Source organism: Tachysurus fulvidraco, chromosome 26 (genome assembly GCF_022655615.1).
Source record: "Tachysurus fulvidraco isolate hzauxx_2018 chromosome 26, HZAU_PFXX_2.0, whole genome shotgun sequence".
In the NCBI taxonomy this organism is placed as follows: Eukaryota; Metazoa; Chordata; class Actinopteri; order Siluriformes; family Bagridae; genus Tachysurus; species Tachysurus fulvidraco.
Genome location: NC_062543.1, coordinates 6409307 through 6426995, shown reverse-complemented (window position 1 = coordinate 6426995; position 17689 = coordinate 6409307). Strand labels below are relative to the sequence as shown.

At 37.8% G+C, this 17689-nt stretch overlaps 2 protein-coding genes across 3 annotated transcripts; both read right to left on the bottom strand.

The window, feature by feature from the left end:
- Positions 1 to 1433: 1433 nt before the first annotated feature.
- On the bottom strand, positions 1434 to 9567 carry LOC113637228 (carbonic anhydrase 4-like). 2 transcript variants are annotated; one of them, XM_027137766.2, is made up of 8 exons: positions 9167 to 9567; positions 6274 to 6318; positions 5985 to 6149; positions 4389 to 4534; positions 3958 to 4050; positions 3283 to 3349; positions 2581 to 2741; positions 1434 to 2459 (listed from the first exon to the last, which is right to left on the bottom strand). In XM_027137766.2, exons 1-8 carry the CDS (start codon positions 9225 to 9227, stop codon positions 2268 to 2270), a joined length of 930 nt encoding a protein of 309 aa, XP_026993567.1. In that variant the 5' UTR covers positions 9228 to 9567; the 3' UTR covers positions 1434 to 2267. The 2 variants fall into 2 exon arrangements, with proteins under 2 accessions (XP_026993567.1, XP_026993566.1); XM_027137765.2 differs by lacking the exon at positions 9167 to 9567 and adding an exon at positions 7883 to 8039.
- Positions 9568 to 13829: 4262 nt separating this feature from the next.
- LOC113637240 (carbonic anhydrase 4-like) lies at positions 13830 to 15445 on the bottom strand. The gene is made up of 4 exons (XM_047809635.1): positions 15440 to 15445; positions 15223 to 15289; positions 14483 to 14643; positions 13830 to 14361 (listed from the first exon to the last, which is right to left on the bottom strand). The coding sequence occupies exons 1-4, from the start codon at positions 15443 to 15445 to the stop codon at positions 14260 to 14262; spliced, it is 336 nt and encodes a 111-aa protein (XP_047665591.1). The 3' UTR covers positions 13830 to 14259.
- Between the last annotated feature and the right edge of the window lie 2244 nt (positions 15446 to 17689).

Below are 17689 nucleotides of genomic sequence, written 5' to 3'. Positions count from 1 at the left end.
CCAGTGTTAGTACTATGACAGTTAAGTAAATTTATATTGTGTGTATGTTCTTACTATTTTAAGTTCGAAGGTTTGAAGTTACAAAATGCTCAGCAATATTATAGTCTCAAAAATTGTCATTCTGTTTCTCATTTTTTAATAAATGCAAGAAAGGTTAGGGAAACACAGCTGGAAAAGTTTATTAATAATTTAATATAGGTAACGTGAAACTTTAAGTCTAGTTCTAGCATTATGGCCTTAACTGGAACATTAGCTAAATACTTTCATATCTGCAATGCTGCCTGTAGTGTTATGTTGAAAGGTTCACTAGCATAGAGTCTCACTACACTTGTGTTTTTATCTTTAGGGTTCCTATCTACTGCAGCATGGAGAATTTATGTGTCTCGTGATGGTTACTTGAAAGGTTAAATGTGGTTTGAGCCTGTGGGAAAGGTCACTGTACAGCCTGCAGAAAGTACAATCTTTAACATAGGCTTGCTGACATCTACTGGGAAACTGTTGGAACTACATCAGTATATCAGACTCTTGTCCTATTAAAGATTACACTAGCTGAGTTCAAATGAGTTAAAAGAAGGACAACACAAATCTCTGTAGTTAGACACTAATGCTGACACCAGAGAAACGCCTGCATATCAGTGCCAATGTGCTACCCAAACAAAAAATCTTTTGATCAGATTAAAACATGGTGGCTGACTAAACTAAGCATGATGAACTACAGTAACTGGCTAGTTAAGTGCATTAATACAGACTAAGGGACTTGTGTCCCTTAGTCTGTATTAATGCACTTAACTAGCCAGTATTAACAAGTATATCAACTTCCAGTGAAATGATGTCACATATAAAAAGACATTTAGGTTTCTACTGCATTTTGTTTTGTTTATTTTACATGTTTCAACATACCTGCTTTCTGTTACTGTACTTAAACACTGTTTTTGCTATCTTTGCACATGCTGTCTTACACATTTGTCAATTGCTGTTTTTGAAATTTTTTTCCAATACCTCATTTAACTGCTGATATTATATTAAGCGTTCATTTCTGTATTTTTTGCACAGTTTGCACTGTCTTTTATATCCTGCATTGTTTGCACCAGGTTGCACAGATGCACTAATGTGGACTAACGTACCTAAGTCGTTAGCTCTGTTGTTCCCTGTCTTTGTTCTATGTAGCACCATGGTCCTGGAGAAATGTCTCATGTATCTATGTACTGCATCAGCTATATATAGTTGACAATAAAAGCTTCTTGACTTATTCCCGATTCTAATTAGATCATCTGTAACACGTTGTGCTATAGATACACAAACTACAAATAAAAACTCTACGACATAAAACAGCCCTGATTTGTCAACCCCTGGCCCAACTAATTGTCTGGCCATTTCACCACTAACAGTGAGAGAACCTCAACACAAGTGCATGAGACTTTCTTACGCAAAAGCAGTTTGCAAACAAATAATTTTTATTAATAAATACCAAAGTGTTTTTTTGGTTTTTTTTTGCATCTGTAAAACATTTATTCAACATTAATACAAAAAACTTTTTTTTTTCATTTTCTTTGGCAAACAAAGCCACCAAGCTGGATTCTACAATGCCATGACTTTCCTTTTTTTTTTTTTTTTAAATCGGCCATACAACTGAACAACTGCACAAGTCTATTAACCCTTGTATGATGTTCGTATTTTTGTTTTTAGTGCAATCCAGAATCATTTTCTGGATGGAATCAGTTCACAGGTACACAGGACTGACAATTTCCACACTCGTTTTAGCCCTGGGTCCAGTGGACCCGAACATCCTTTATGTAATATAAATGTGAAAAAAATTATAAAATATAAATTAAAAAATTGATAAAAAAATGAAAATGGGTCCCACAGGCCCGAACACCATACAAGGGTTAGGGAATGAAATGTAATTGATATTAAAGTACTTATAAAAAGTATGTTCAGTTGACTATTAATCGGGTATTATTAATAATGTTTATAAATATTCAAAAATAATTATCTATTTATAAATATCTATTTGACAAACAGGAAGCATCCTCAACAAAAGAACAAAATAAAACAATTCTGAAAATATGAACAATGTGAACAGGAACATACCCACAAAAAAGGACAAAAAACTTTTTCCTTTCAACTACTTTTTCCTTTCCTGCACTCATAAGAACAAATAAAACATTTAAAAACTTTCATAACATATCATCTGTGTTCAATAATTTTGGTTCTCTAGTTTTGACAATGGGGCTGTTTTGAGGAATTTTGAGTCTTCAAGCTCGACTCTAGTAGAGTTGATTACAGCTCAGAGTTGTACTTACACTCAACAGAACGAGAGTGAAGCTGAACACTACAGCAGATTCAGCTGCACCAGAGTGGGATCTATACACAACCCGCCCTTTACGAGGCTGCACTGGTCTGAATGTGTTCACCAATGGCTTACCATCTTTAGACTTCAGGTTGAAAAAGGCCGCAAGCTGTAAAAGAACATGGAAATAGACAAATATATACACAAATACATGGTTCTTTTAAACTACAGTACCATACAACCAGTGAGCTCTTCTTAAAACCTCTGACAATGTCAAAGATCAGTCACACCTGAGTTGTGCTAAGTGGAATAGGCTCCTTAAACATGGTCCAGATCGCTGTCTCAGAACAGCCCGGGATGGTTTGAGAGCCTTCATAACGATAGTAGTCCCTCAGCTTCGTCTCAGACAGGATCAGTTTGTTCAAGGAGATGTCAAGATCTGTCTGGCTTTCTAGACAAAAGAATAAAAGAAATGTAAGTATTTACATGTGAAGTCATATGAAATCAAATCCCTTTCTTCAAATCCATTTCCATTCATGTAACTATCCAATCAGCCAGTCATATGGGAGCAGTAATCATAAAATCATGCAACTACTGTATAGGTCAAGGGCTTAAGTTAATGTTCACATCCAACATAAAATTAAGGAACAAAATCTGATCTCAGTGACTTGGCTGTTGCATTAGTGGTTTAGTGCACTACTTGATCTTTTCCCAATCTTAATTGTCCAGTATTTCCAGTGTAGCCTGCTTTCTGAGAGACTTTATGCTTTTCTCTTCACTATAACAACAATGAGAGGTTATATGAATTACAGGAGCCTTCCTGTCAGCTCAAACTAGTCTGCTCACTCTCCTTAAACATTAACAAACGTTCTTGACCCGTATTTGTATGATTTGGAGGTTGTCGACTGTTGAACATGGGCACAGGATAGCACAAAGAGGCAATAAGATTGCAAGCTTCAAGAAAAGCATGTATCACATTGAGAAATGCCTACCTGCATCTTGCACATTAGTTAGAGCTGCAATGAAGGCTCTATACTCCTTGTTTTCAGTGGCTGACTCCTGCCATAAAAATTACATTATATATTTTATGTATAAGAAAACAAATTCAAAAGAAAACAGTAGAAACTGTGACAGTAGAAACTGGTGGCTCTGTTATAATGTGGGTGCATTGTGCTTCCAAGGTTTTGGAATAAAGCCAATCTTTTCATAGCTCATAGAGTGTGATTCAATATTTTGATGCAGCTGATAAAAAGTGTTCACACTTGTTAACTCACGATCTAAGTACTCATAATGCATGAATGACAGTGAATGGCATCATTGCATGAAAGTAAAGTCAAATCAGTCTGAAAATGATGACAAAAATGTAGTGTGCAAATCTTGGGAGTGATCATAATGGGAGTGGTGGTTATCTGGTTGACTCTTCCCCATCCACAGGGCTCACAAAAAGCTTTAATAAGAATGAAAATGATGCAATTGTACACATTGGATACATTTTGGAGAGATGTGTAAGAATTCAAATTGTGGATCATCAAAACTGAGGAAAAATGTTCATTCCTCCTTTACCTCCAGTTGCTTTTCCTATATGATGGCTTAATATGAAGACTCTTTAACAAGATACAAATTACAGTGAATTGGTTTGACATAACAGTAGACTCTTAAAAGCAAACCTCAAAGAAGAATCCTAAAATTGCTTGTCCAGTTGGGTCACTCAGTGCTTCATCTACTGTAATGTATTTGTCCTTTATATGCAGGATGTGCAGCTGAAATAGAGAGAGAGAGAGATTCATCAAGAGTAATACACCTTTATTGTTAATGTACAACCACACAACAATCCATCTCAGAGTAGTAAATTCCTACACAAAATCATTGATTATTTTCCTATAACACTGACCAAAAACATAACATTTAATAGTGAAAGTCTTACATGTCTGTTGAAGGTACGGTGTAATACTGTACCATGTCTAAACAGGTATTTAATATTATCATATAAACAGCATTCATCTTGCTAAATAATGCCTTATTTGGAAAACAAAACAAATCAAAACAAAAAACACCACAATCTTAGTAATCAGTGTGCTGAGGAGAATCTTGACTGTACCTCCATGGGATACTGGTCTCCATCAAGGGTGTGTTCAGACCCAGGGCTGCTACTGCTGCCCCAGTGGAAATCCAACTGGACAGCTTTATAGGTGTTCGAGAGATTTCCCCCACTCAAAGTGGCCCCTAAAGGAATGTCCAGAAAAACTACAAGGAAACAAGTAAGGTGTTATAAATAGACCTGCAATTCCATAAAAAAAAATTGCTCCTGCAAGACCATGAAAGTTGCCAACATGACATTTAGAGACGACAGAAAAGATTTCTTGGAGTATTCATAAGTTTAAATGCTTTACGGCAGGGGTGTCAAACTCTGGCCCACGGTTATATTTGGCCCGCGAGATCATATCAAATGTGCATTACAGCTGACTAGCCGCATGCTCCGCTAATAGTACAAATCCCAGAATGCCGTGCCACTGTATTGACGCGTAGTCACGAACAGCAAGCGCCCCTCATTCACTGTTGACAGTCGTTAACAACCATGCTACAGTCACATCGAGCAAGTTAATTCCACCCTCCACAAAAAACGGCTAAACGAAAGATGGACAATAGGAGCTTTCAAGACAGGTGGGAGGCAGATTATCTGTTCACGAATATAAAGGACAGATCTGTTCGTCTTGTGTGCTAACGGAGCTAAAGTGTCTAACGCAAGAATATAACATAAGAAGACACCATGAAACGAAACATTATGAGAAGTATAAGGACCTGGACGTAAAGCAGAAGCTCCAAAAGGTGGAGGAGATGAAAAAAAGTCTGGTTTCCCGGCAGACTATGTTCATGAAAGCAAAATCAAAAAGTGAAGCTGCTCTAAAGACGAGCGTTATTGTGGCAGCAGAGACAGCAAAATCTGCCTGGCCCTTTAATGAGAGAGTTTGTCAAAAAGTGTATGGTCAAAGTTTGTGAAATGAACATCACTTATGTGTCTTTTATTTCAAATTTAATTTCATATGTGTTTGTAATATCAAGCTATGGTTGTTCCAAATCCTGTATTTAAGCAAAACTAAAGTTTGTTTCCATATGAAAAAGGTTGAACATTACATAACAGTTGCAGTTAATTTTTCAATAAATATTCAGTTTGGCCCGTGACTTTATCTCAGTTTTATATTTTGGCCCACTGTGAATTTGAGTTTGACACCCCTGCTTTACAGAGAACTTGAAAAATAAAAACAATGCCTGCTATATTACAGGTCATAATGCTGTATGCACCAGAAGACACAGCTCCCTTACTAAATGTTATGAAGACACATTTTTAGAGTATATGAGCCTAAAAAGAATGTTATAATATTTGGTCAAAGCAAGAACTTTGGTCAAACAGCTGATGAAGGACTGCTGATGAAATGCCCCCTTTTCTATGGAATTTGCATACTACGCTTAATTTTCACTACATCAGCTATATTTGAAATCACTGCAGTTAGTTCCTGGACTGGAGAACCCAGCGAAATCCCATGAGGATATGTTGTAACACACCCCACCAGGTTTCCTTTTCACGCCTTCCTACACACGTCAACCTTAGGAGTGCCCACTTGCTTTCCATATATTTCCCCATTTCCAGTCTTATCACTCTAAAGTACATGAAGTGTATAGAAATGTCCAGGATTACCGGTTTGCCCGTTATTCTTCAAATTGCTGGTAAACAGCTCACTGTAACCAGTGAATTTGAATGCGGTAAGACTGGCATCCATCTTAGTCTTTTTGGTCACTATGTTGATGGGAGATTGTTTGTTACCACCACAAACAGCATTCACCTCATTCCAAGCTGCTGGCCCTGCAAACATCAGAAAAATAACAGGGTTAGATCAAATGTTAGCTGGTAAAAGTTGAATAGATATAAAAATTTTTATCAAAATGCTTATATCCATTGTCTGTCATGCTCACTTGTCTATTATTACCTTTGCAAGGCTGTTCACAGGACATCTGGGACTGGTAGCACCAATCTGCATGAAGAAAGCAGTGCAGAGGTGGTACAATACATTTACTTAAACAAATGCTCTCAACATACAAATGTTATGATAATCTGGATAAAAAGGAGAAGCAGTTCAGATTAAGAGAACATGACCTTGAGTAATTCAGAGAAATGAATGTTAAAAAAAGTACAGATGCTGAAGGAACTAGTCTGTGATTTCATGCATGCTTGCTGAACTCTGATAAGCCATATTAAGTCATCTGTTTCCAAAATTTACTTTGTGGCCATAGTGACAATGTTTATAATACTTTAGCACTTGAAAGATATACTGCAATATCCTGAGGCCTTTTCATACATAAATGACACTCATTTAGAATGTACACTCCTGTGCTGTGAACCATACCATCCCTGCTGGGTGATATAAGTTGGCATATCATTAACTACAGTCAGTGCTTTTTATATTGGCTGCTTATACATCAGTCTTGCTTTGAACATTTGAAGGGCACAAAAATAAGGGTTCTTGGAACTGAATACACAATACAAATCTTAACCTACAGGGTCTCCCAAAAGTCTTCATTCAAAATTAACATATTTTAGAAATGTAACATTGTCCAATGATCATCTCTCACAACCCTGTAACAACGTCCTAATCCAGCCATGAAAAAATTTCATTGTGATCTTCTTTTGACATTTGGGACACCCTGTACTTTTGTCCTATTTGTGCAAACCCAATTTCATTCAACTAGTGATTTCTGTTTCATCTGGTTACACTTTGAATACGTATTGGCTAAAACTGAAATGTAAAATTTGAAGCAATTAAAAAAGCATGTAATTCATCTTTTTTATATTTTATGCTTGGATGTTCACAGGAGCTCAATTACTGCCAATTGTAGAATGAACCTTTAATATTGTGTGTTTAGTAAAAATTAATTTATCACTTTGTTTCTAGATGTTGACCGGTCCTTTTTCTGGGAAATACAAACAGTTCTATAGCCAGACTCTTTGTTAGACCTTGTTAAAATCCTATTTCTGGCTTGTTCCTCTCCATAAAAATGAGAGAATTGCATTGAATCACTGAATTGCATTTCATAATGCAATCTGCAATATTCCTGCCACAGTGCCAAATAAAAATATTTATAATTTTAAATATTATAAAATATTAAGTTTAATATATATATATATATATATATATATATATATATACACAGACACATTCAAAATACAATAATCAGTCTTTTTTTGTTATAAAATAAACATTGTTGTAGTCAATCCATACTAGAGGATCAAGCTTGCTCTTGTGACTGAACCACGAGCCTGAGGTAAATTATCTATGCTAGCTAATTAAATTAGCCTTAGCTAAATAGCTTAAAAAACGGAGTAACTGTAGTGAATAAATGACAAAAACCGTGACATATCTGTTTTTTGTTTGTTTTTACAATAACCGTCAGTGACATATCTGGGGAAAAAATGACAATAAACGTCGATTGACGATATATCTGAATATCTAACGGCATATTTAAACAATACTGTGATAAGCTAACTAGTTAACTACTGGTCATGAGAAAAACCTTCCTGCTCACTTTCACGTCACTCACCCTCACAAATGCAGGATTTAAAAACTAAAGCTAGAAGAGAAATCAAAAGTAGACCCGTCATATTGGATGATTTCCAGAACTTTCCACAAGGCAGATTACCACACAGGTGTCTCAACTAACCAATCGGTTTGAAAGTGATTCTTCACAGTGTCGATTTGGCTCTTTTACGTCAGCATTGACAGGCGACTCGCAAATGAGTCGCATATGAGTCGTCTCATATACTTATTTTAGTTTAGATAGAGACTCGTTACTTTGACAAAAAACTTCACAGGCTACAAAGATGGAAAATGTCACAAACCTTGCAGGGATTAGAGAAAAAAAGGTTCACATACTTTTGCCAATTACACACACTGTATATAATATGGGAACATTTTCCTGAATACAAAAAAGTATAATATATTCAAGCAACACTGTATATGTGATTTTTGTATATGCAATCTAATGTTGTATCTTGTAATAACTGTTTTGTAATTATTAATTATCGGTAATTCATTTTAAAGATTATCATCAGCTATATGTTATATTTCAGATAAGAAATTCACAATACATAAACATTAGAATTCCGTATGTATTTTCAGATTTCAAAATTTTTTTAAAAATTTAATGAAATTAAAAATTAATAAAAAGGTTCCTATTTGAAAAAAAAATACAAATATAATTATTATAAAAAATAAAATATAATAATAATAAACAAATAAAAATAAATAAATTATTTATATACAGTATATAAATATAATTATATAATTTCTATTTTAATTATATATAATTATTATAATAAAAACTATAATATATATATATAGTATTTGTATAAAATTTTATTATAACAAAAATATAAAATATATTTATAATTTTAAATATTATAAAATATTACGTTTAATATTTTAATAATATATATTCAGACACATTCAAAATACAATAATCAGTCTTTTTTTGTTATAAAATAAACATTGTTGTAGTCAATCCATACTAGAGGATCAAGCTTGCTCTTGTGACTGAACCACGAGCCTGAGGTAAATTATCTATGCTAGCTAATTAAATTAGCCTTAGCTAAATAGATTAAAAACGGAGTAACTGTAGTGAATAAATGACAAAAACCGTGACATATCTGTTTTTTGTTTGTTTTTACAATAACCGTCAGTGACATATCTGGGAAAAAATGACAATAAACGTCGATTGACGATATATCTGAATATCTAACGGCATATTTAAACAATACTGTGATAAGCTAACTAGTTAACTACTGGTCATGAGAAAAACCTTCCTGCTCACTTTCACGTCACTCACCCTCACAAATGCAGGATTTAAAAACTAAAGCTAGAAGAGAAATCAAAAGTAGACGCGTCATATTGGATGATTTCCAGAACTTTCCACAAGGCAGATTACCACACAGGTGTCTCAACTAACCAATCGGTTTGAAAGTGATTCTTCACAGTGTCGATTTGGCTCTTTTACGTCAGCATTGACAGGCGACTCGCAAATGAGTCGCATATGAGTCGTCTCATATACTTATTTTAGTTTAGATAGAGACTCGTTACTTTGACAAAAAAACTTCACAGGCTACAAAGATGGAAAATGTCATAAACCTTGCAGGGATTAGAGAAAAATGGAAACGATTTTTTTTGGCATTCTAAAGATTCGGCTCTTTTTGATGAGGTAAACTGAATGATCCGACTCCCCGAATCGATTCGTCTTCACTACTTTACAGACTTATGTTTTCCAGCCTTTTTTTTTTTTGGGTGGGTTCAATTTTTAAAGGGTTTTTTTTTATACTGTACTTAGCCTATGTATTACGTATGTAGCCTCTGTATTAATCATACTTTATTATTATTTTAGTTTATCCCCCAGTGTTCTAATCAGTGTTTAACTTATTTTAACTATTTGACTACAACATTGGTGTTCTTAAAAATAAAAAAATATATATTTTGTTCTCAGTACATTCTTGCTGATTTCACCTAGCATGCCTAATTTTAGTCAACAGTCAACTGCTACCTACATGAACATCAGAATCAGAATCAGATTTATTGGCCAAGGGTGTTGACACACACAAGGAATTTGGTTCCAGCAGTTTGTGGCTCTCAAATGTACAGACATAAATAACACTATACTAAACAAGAAAACAATGCAGACAATGAGATACAATATACACAGAATGAGTTATATAATATGAATATAGAATGAATAAAATATATAAAATATGAATATAGAATATGAACGATTAGTTATGTACATAAAGTGTGGGAGTGCAAATAACAATATTGTGCAATATTATGCTTTTTGTGCAATATACAGCATCAGTAGTGTGTAATATACAGATGATTTGATGACTGACAGTCCTGATAATGCAGTACTTATGATAAGAAGAAGTGAATATAATTATGGTGAGTTGATCAGGGTGATTGCTTGGGGAAAGAAACTGTTCCTGTGTCTGGCAGTTTTAGTAAGCAAAGTTCTGTAGCATACGTTTCTGTAGAAATAAGTACAAATGAAGCATATGTACCAGAGACTGACATTGTCATCGGTTGTTTTCTTAAGATTATGACAAGGGTGGTAGGGACTGGAGACGAGTTGTCGGGAATTAGGCATAAACAACTTCCAGTAAATCTTCTAGTAGACCTTCTAGCACACCTTGGCCGGTCCAGATTAGCTTGATCAGGAGATGAGCATGCTGTGATTTTGAGCCAATGATTGATGATGTTTTGCTTTTACATATCTTCTTTACTTGAGTTCTGTCTATAAAATCTTGATGTAATCAATGATCGTGGCCCTTCATCTCTCATGCTATATGCAGAGTGTTGGGTCCTGCTGCGCAGCTGAACACAATATACTGTGAAACCTTTTTTACTCTTGCCCGTGTCTACCAGTGTGATACTTTATACACTGATGGCGTGCAGGTCCGCATAAGAACTGATGGCGTGCAGTTTCGCATAAAAACTGATGGCGTGTAGTTTCGCATAAAAACTGATGGTGTGCAGTTTCGCTTAAACACTGATGGCGTGCAGTTTCGCATAAAAACTGATGGCGTGTAGTTCCGCATAAAAACTGATGGCGTGTAGTTCCGCATAAAAACTGATGGCGTGTAGTTCCGCATAAAAACTGATGGCGTGCAGTTTCGCATAAAAACTGATGGCGTGCAGTTTCGCTTAAACACTGATGGCATGCAGCACTGCATAAACACTGATGACGTGCAGTTTCGCATAAACACTGATGGCATGCAGCACTGCATAAACACTGATGACGTGCAGCTCTACATAAACACTGATGACGTGCAGATTTTGCATAAACACTGATGGCGTGCAGCACTGCATAAACACTGATGGCGTGCAGCACTGCATAAACACTGATGATGTGCAGTTCAGCATAAACACTGATGATGTGCAGTTCAGCATAAACACTGATGGTGTGCAGCGCTGCATAAACACTGATGGCGTGCAGCTCCGTATAAACACTGATGTCGTGCAGTTCCACATAAACACTGATAGTGTGCAATGCCAAAAGTTCTGATGTCTGACAATAAAACTGTAGCTACAGTGATGCTTGGCACTGTGTGGGAATCTGTCATTATTTATTAACTTCTTATTTGCTTTTCATCAGTTGTCACAAGACCTTCTACATTATAGCTGTTGAGAAAACACTAAAAATCTGGGCAATATGACCTTTGAAACACAGGGTCAGGACACTGACCGGAGAACAATTGTCACTACCCATTGCTTTCCTTCGACAATACCTTGAACACTGCCCCAGAAAAGTCCTCAAACAATAGACTCTGACTCTTAGTCTCCAGTGTCAGAGTGCATGATAAATTAGTTTGTAGTTTCTTGGTATCCTGATAAGCAGCAACTTCAAGAGAAAGGACAAAAATGGAGGCTACTTTTTATAGCTGCTACAGTGTAAGTGAAAACAGGAACTTGCTTATTTCATAGACGTTCCACATTGTGCAGCAGGACTAATATAAGATATCAAAGACTTCATGATATGCTTTTTTGGGAAAATAATAACAGCGTGGGTCATTATTTCTCACCAGGCTCTATTTGTAGTGTAAATATAGTGACCCTACTGCGGTTAATCCAGCCCTGTAAAAAGCACATTTAAAAAGCACATCTGAAAGCCCAGTTAAACTAGCCACACGTATATTGTAGGTGTTCTGAATAAGGACAATAAATGAATACAAAAATCATTTTTAATAAATGCACTGCAAAACAAATACAAAACAATTTGACAGTATTATGAGAATAAAGGCATAACATTTTATAGGCATCCATTATATATTAACAATAAAATTGACAAAAGAAGAAAGAAATCTAGTAATGCATGGCCTCTTACTGTAGGTCTTCCATAGTAAGAGTATCTGTCTATAACATTACAAGTTCTCTACAAGGATGTTGTTTATAATAATGTTACAGGCATAATAAGAGAACCGGCAGGGTGATAGGGCTGAAAACTAGGAGTGGAAGGGGTGAAAATTTACAGTAACTGACAGAAGTGAGTACATCACTCACATTTTTGTAAATCTGTTCATGTGACAACACTGAAGAAATGACATGTTGCTACTGTGTAAAGTGTACAGTGTACAGCTTGTATAACAGTGTAAATTTGCTTTCCCATCCCATCAAAATAACTCAACACACAGCCATTAACGTGTAAACCGCTGGCCACAAAGTGAGTACACCACTAAATAAAATGTCCAAATTGGGCCCAAAGTGTCAATATTTTGTGTGAACACCATTATTTTCATTTTCCAGCACTGCCTTAACAGTCTTGTACATGGAGTTCACCAGACATGAGTTTTTTTTCCTTGATTCATATAGCGTGTGTAAGTTATGCACGTACGTTACACGTGTTTGTCGCTAAAGCTAGCATATGTACATAAAACATTAGTAATGTGAACTACTGAATTTCAGTAAAGACTACTAATGTAAATTTGATTTGTCTATCGCATGACTTGAGATTCTATGTTCAAACAACTTGACTTGTTTAGTTTTATCCTGCGTAAAAACTAAAATGGTTTAGTGCAACGGGTTTCTCGAAAATTTCTTGTAATGTCAACTAATTCTGGTGAAGAGTGCACCAGGTTGCACAGATGCACTAATGTGCACTAACGTACTTAAGTCGTTAGCTCTGTTGTTCTCTGTCTTTGTTCTATGTAGCACCATGGTCCTGGAGATATGTCTCATGTCTCTATGTACTGCATCAGATATATATAGTTGACAATAAAAGCTTCTTGACTTATTCCCGATTCTGATTAGATCATCTGTAACACATTGTGCTATAGATACACAAACTACAAATAAAAACTCTACGACATAAAACAGCCCTCATTTGTCAACCCCTGGCCCAACTAATTGTCTGGCCATTTCACCACTAACACTGAGAGAACCTCAACACAAGTGCATGAGACTTTCTTACACAAAAGCAGCTTGCAAACAAATAATTTTTATTAATAAATACCAAAGTGTTGTTTTTTTTTTGCATCTATAAAACATTTAGAAAGTTTTAAACTTTTCTAAATTAGATTTTGCCAACTGGGGGCACGGTGGCTTAGTGGTTAGAGCACGTTTGCCTCACACCTCCAGGGTTGGTGGTTAGATTCCTGCCTCCGCCTTGTGTGTGTGGAGTTTGCATGTTCTCCCCGTGCCTTGGGGGTTTCCTCCGGGTACTCCGGGTTCCTTCCTCCCCTGGTCCAAAGACATGCATGGTAGGTTGATTGGTATCTCTGGAAAATTGTCCGTAGTGTGTGATTGTGTGAGTGAATGAGAGTGTGTGTGTGTGTGCCCTGCGATGGCTTGGCACTCCATCCAGGGTGTATCCTGCCTTGATGCCCGATGACGCCTGAGATAGGCACAGGCTCCCCGTGACCCGAGAAGTTCGGGTAAGTGGTAGAAAATGAGTGAGTGAGTGAGTGAGTGAGTGAGTGAGTGAGTGAGTGAGTAAAACATTTATTCAACATTAATACAAAAAACTTTTTTTATTATTTCCTTTGGCAAACAAAGCCACCAAGCTGGATTCTACAATGCCATGCTACATTTTTTTTTAAATCTCCATACAACTAAAAAACTGCACAAGTCTATTAAGGAATAAAATGTAATTGATATTAAAGTACTTATAAAAAGTATGTTCAGTTGACTATTAATCTGGTATTATTAATAATGTTTATAAATATTCAAAAATAATTATCTATTTATAAATATCTATTTGACAAACAGGAAGCATCCTCAACAAAAGAACAAAATAAAACAATTCTGAAAATATGAACAATGTGAACAGAAACATACCCACAAAAAAAGAACAAATAATCTTTTTCCTTTCAACTACTTTTTCCTTTCCTGCACTCATAAGAACAAACAAAACATTTAAAAACTTTCATAAAATATCATCTGTGTTCAATATTTTTGGTTCTCTAGTTTTGACAATGGGGCTGTTTTGAGGAATTTTGAGTCTTCAAGCTCGACTCTAGTAGACTTCAGGTTGAAAAAGGCCGCAAGCTGTAAAAGAACATGGAAATAGAAGAATATATACACAAATACATGGTTCTTTTAAACTACAGTACCATACAACCAGTGAGCTCTTCTTAAAACCTCTGACAATGTCAAAGATCAGTCACACCTGAGCTGTGCTAAGTGGAATAGGCTCCTTAAACATGGTCCAGATCGCTGTCTCAGAACAGCCCGGGATGGTTTGAGAGCCTTCATAACGATAGTAGTCCCTCAGCTTCGTCTCAGACAGGATCAGTTTGTTCAAGGAGATGTCAAGATCTGTCTGGCTTTCTAGACAAAAGAATAAAAGAAATGTAAGTATTTACATGTGAAGTCATATGAAATCAAATCCCTTTCTTCAAATCCATTTCCATTCATGTAACTATCCAATCAGCCAGTCATATGGCAGCAGTAATCATAAAATCATGCAACTACTGTATAGGTCAAGGGCTTAAGTTAATGTTCACATCCAACATAAAATTAAGGAACAAAATCTGATCTCAGTGTCTTTGGCTGTTGCATTGGTGGTTTAGTGCACTACTTGATCTTTTCCCAATCTTAATTGTCCAGTATTTCCAGTGTAGCCTCAGGTCATCTGCTGATATATCTCATCTATCTCAAGGTGTTCTGCTTTCTGAGAGACTATGCTTTTCTCTTCACTATAACAACAATGAGAGGTTACAGTATATGAATTACAGGAGCCTTCCTGTCAGCTCAAACTAGTCTGCTCACTCTCCTTAAACATTAACAAACGTTCTTGACCCGTATTTGTATGATTTGGAGGTTGTCGACTGTTGAACATGGGCACAGGATAGCACAAAGAGGCAATGAGATTGCAAGCTTCAAGAAAAGCATGTATCACATTGAGACCTGCATCTTGCACATTAGTTAGAGCTGCAATGAAGGTTCTATACTCCTCGTTTTCAGTGGCTGACTCCTGCCATAAAAATTACATTATATATTTTATGTATAAGAAAACTAATTCAAAAGAAAACAGATGTGTGACAGTAGAAACTGGTGGCTCTGTTATAATGTGGGTGCATTGTGCTTCCAAGGTTTTATGTATTATGGATGCTTCAAGTATAACCTTCATAGTCTTAAGCATATATATATCATATATATATACACACACTGCTCATAAAAATAAAAGGAACACTTAGACAACAAAATGTAACTACAAGTCAATCACACTTCTGTGAAATCAAACTGCCCACTTAGGAAGGGCAACACTGATTGACAATCAGTTTCACATGCTGTTGTGCAAATGGAATAGACAACAGGTGGAAAGTATAGGCAATTAGCAAGACACCCACCCCCAAGAAAGGAGTGGTTCTGCAGGTGGTGACCACAGATCACTTCTCAGTTCTTATACTTTCTGGCTGAAGTTTTGGTTAGTGATGGCGAAGTGAAGCTTTCTTGAATCAGTGAAGCTTTCAACCCAATTGTATCGGAAAAAGGTTCATTACTCGAAGCTTTTCAAATCAGAGCTCGATGAGGACCTCTGCTGGTGAAAGTGCTATCACAGAATGTTCCACAACCAAGCAACGTATTAATTTTAGAAGCAAAAATTAATGGATTGACAAATTAAGGATAGATTAATAAATAAATGAATCAATATATTAAATACAATAATGTATGTTCTTATTGTATTTCTATAATTTACTATTTTACTTTTAATTATTTATTAATTTGGACAATTATTTTATTTAGTTTGTTCCTATTTTGATAATAAAAAAAATAACAGCAGCTCTTTTAAATCCATCCATCCATCCATCCATCCATTTTCTACCGCTTATCCGGGGCCGGGTCGCGGGGGCAGCAGTCTAAGCAGGGATGCCCAGACTTCCCTCTCCCCAGACACTTCCTCCAGCTCTTCCGGGGGAATACCGAGGCGTTCCCAGGCCAGCCGAGAGACATAGTCCCTCCAGCGTGTCCTAGGTCTTCCCCGGGGCCTCCTCCCGGTTGGACATGCCCGGAACACCTCCCCAGGGAGGCGTCCAGGAGGCATCCGAAACAGATGCCCGAGCCACCTCAGCTGACCGCTCTCAATGTGGAGGAGTAGCGGCTCTACTCTGAGCTCCTCCCGAGTGACTGAGCTCCTCACCCTATCTCTAAGGGTGCGCCCAGCCACTCTGCGGAGGAAACTCATTTCGGCCGCCTGTATCCGGGATCTTGTCCTTTCAGTCATGACCCAAAGCTCATGGCCATAGGTGAGGGTAGGAACGTAGATCGACTGGTAAATAGAGAGCTTCGCCTTGCGGCTCAGCTCTCTCTTCACCACAACAGATCGGTATATCGACCGCATCACTGCGGAAGATGCACCGATCCGCCTGTCGATCTCCCGCTCCATCCTTCCCTCACTCGTGAACAGGACCCCAAGATACTTAAACTCCTCCACTTGGGGCAGGAACTCTCCACCAACCTGAAGAGGGCAAGCCACCCTTTTCCGGCTGAGAACCATGGCCTCGGACTTGGAGGTGCTGATTCTCATCCCCGCCGCTTCACACTCGGCTGCAAACCGTCCCAGTGCATGCTGAAGGTCCTGATTTGAAGAAGCCAACAGGACAACATCATCTACAAAAAGCAGAGACTAAATCCTGTGGTCCCCAAACCTGACTCCCTCCGGCCCCCGACTGCGCCTAGAAATCCTGTCCATATAAATAATGAACAGGACCGGTGACAAAGGGCAGCCCTGCCGGAGTCCAACATGCACCGGGAACAAGTCTGACTTACACCCGGCAATGCGAACCAAACTCCTGCTCCGGTCATATAGGGACCGGACAGCCCTTAACAGAGGGCCCCGGACCCCATACTCCCAGAGCACCCCCCACAGGCCATCACGAGGGACACAATCAAGTCCTTCTCCATGGCCTCACCGAACTCCTCCCAGACCCGAGTTTTTGCCTCTGCAACCACCCGGGCTGAAGCTCGCTTGGCCCTCCGGTAACTATCAGCTGCCTCCGGAGTCCCCCGAGCCAACCAGGCTCGATAGGACTCCTTCTTCAGCTTGACGGCATCCCTTACTTCCGGGGTCCACCACCGGGTTCGAGGATTGCCGCCACGACAGGCACCGGAGACCTTACGGCCACAGCTCCGTGCGGCTGCATCAACAATGGAGGTGGAGAACATGGTCCACTCGTACTCAATGTCTCCAACCTCCCTCGGGATCTGGTTGAAGCTCTGCCGGAGGTGAGAGTTGAAGATCTCTCTGACAGGAGACTCTGCCAAACGTTCCCAACGGACCCTCACAGTACGTTTGTGTCTGCCAAGTCTGTCCAACTTCCTCCCCTGCCATCGGACCCAACTCACCACCAGGTGGTGATCAGTTGACAGCTCC

Coding starts and splice junctions, on each gene's coding strand:
- LOC113637228 (XM_027137766.2), bottom strand. CDS start 9,227: ATGACGCGTCTACTTTTGATTTCTCTTCTAGCTTTAGTTTTTAAATCC. Junction 4,535..5,984: donor GAAGAATAACGGGCAAACCG/GTAATCCTGGAC, acceptor GTTTCCTTGTAG/TTTTTCTGGACATTCCTTTA. Junction 3,350..3,957: donor TTTTAGGATTCTTCTTTGAG/GTTTGCTTTTAA, acceptor TTTTTATGGCAG/GAGTCAGCCACTGAAAACAA.
- LOC113637240 (XM_047809635.1), bottom strand. Junction 14,644..15,222: donor AACTAATGTGCAAGATGCAG/GTCTCAATGTGA, acceptor TCTTTTGTCTAG/AAAGCCAGACAGATCTTGAC. Junction 14,362..14,482: donor TTCCACTTAGCACAGCTCAG/GTGTGACTGATC, acceptor GTTCTTTTACAG/CTTGCGGCCTTTTTCAACCT.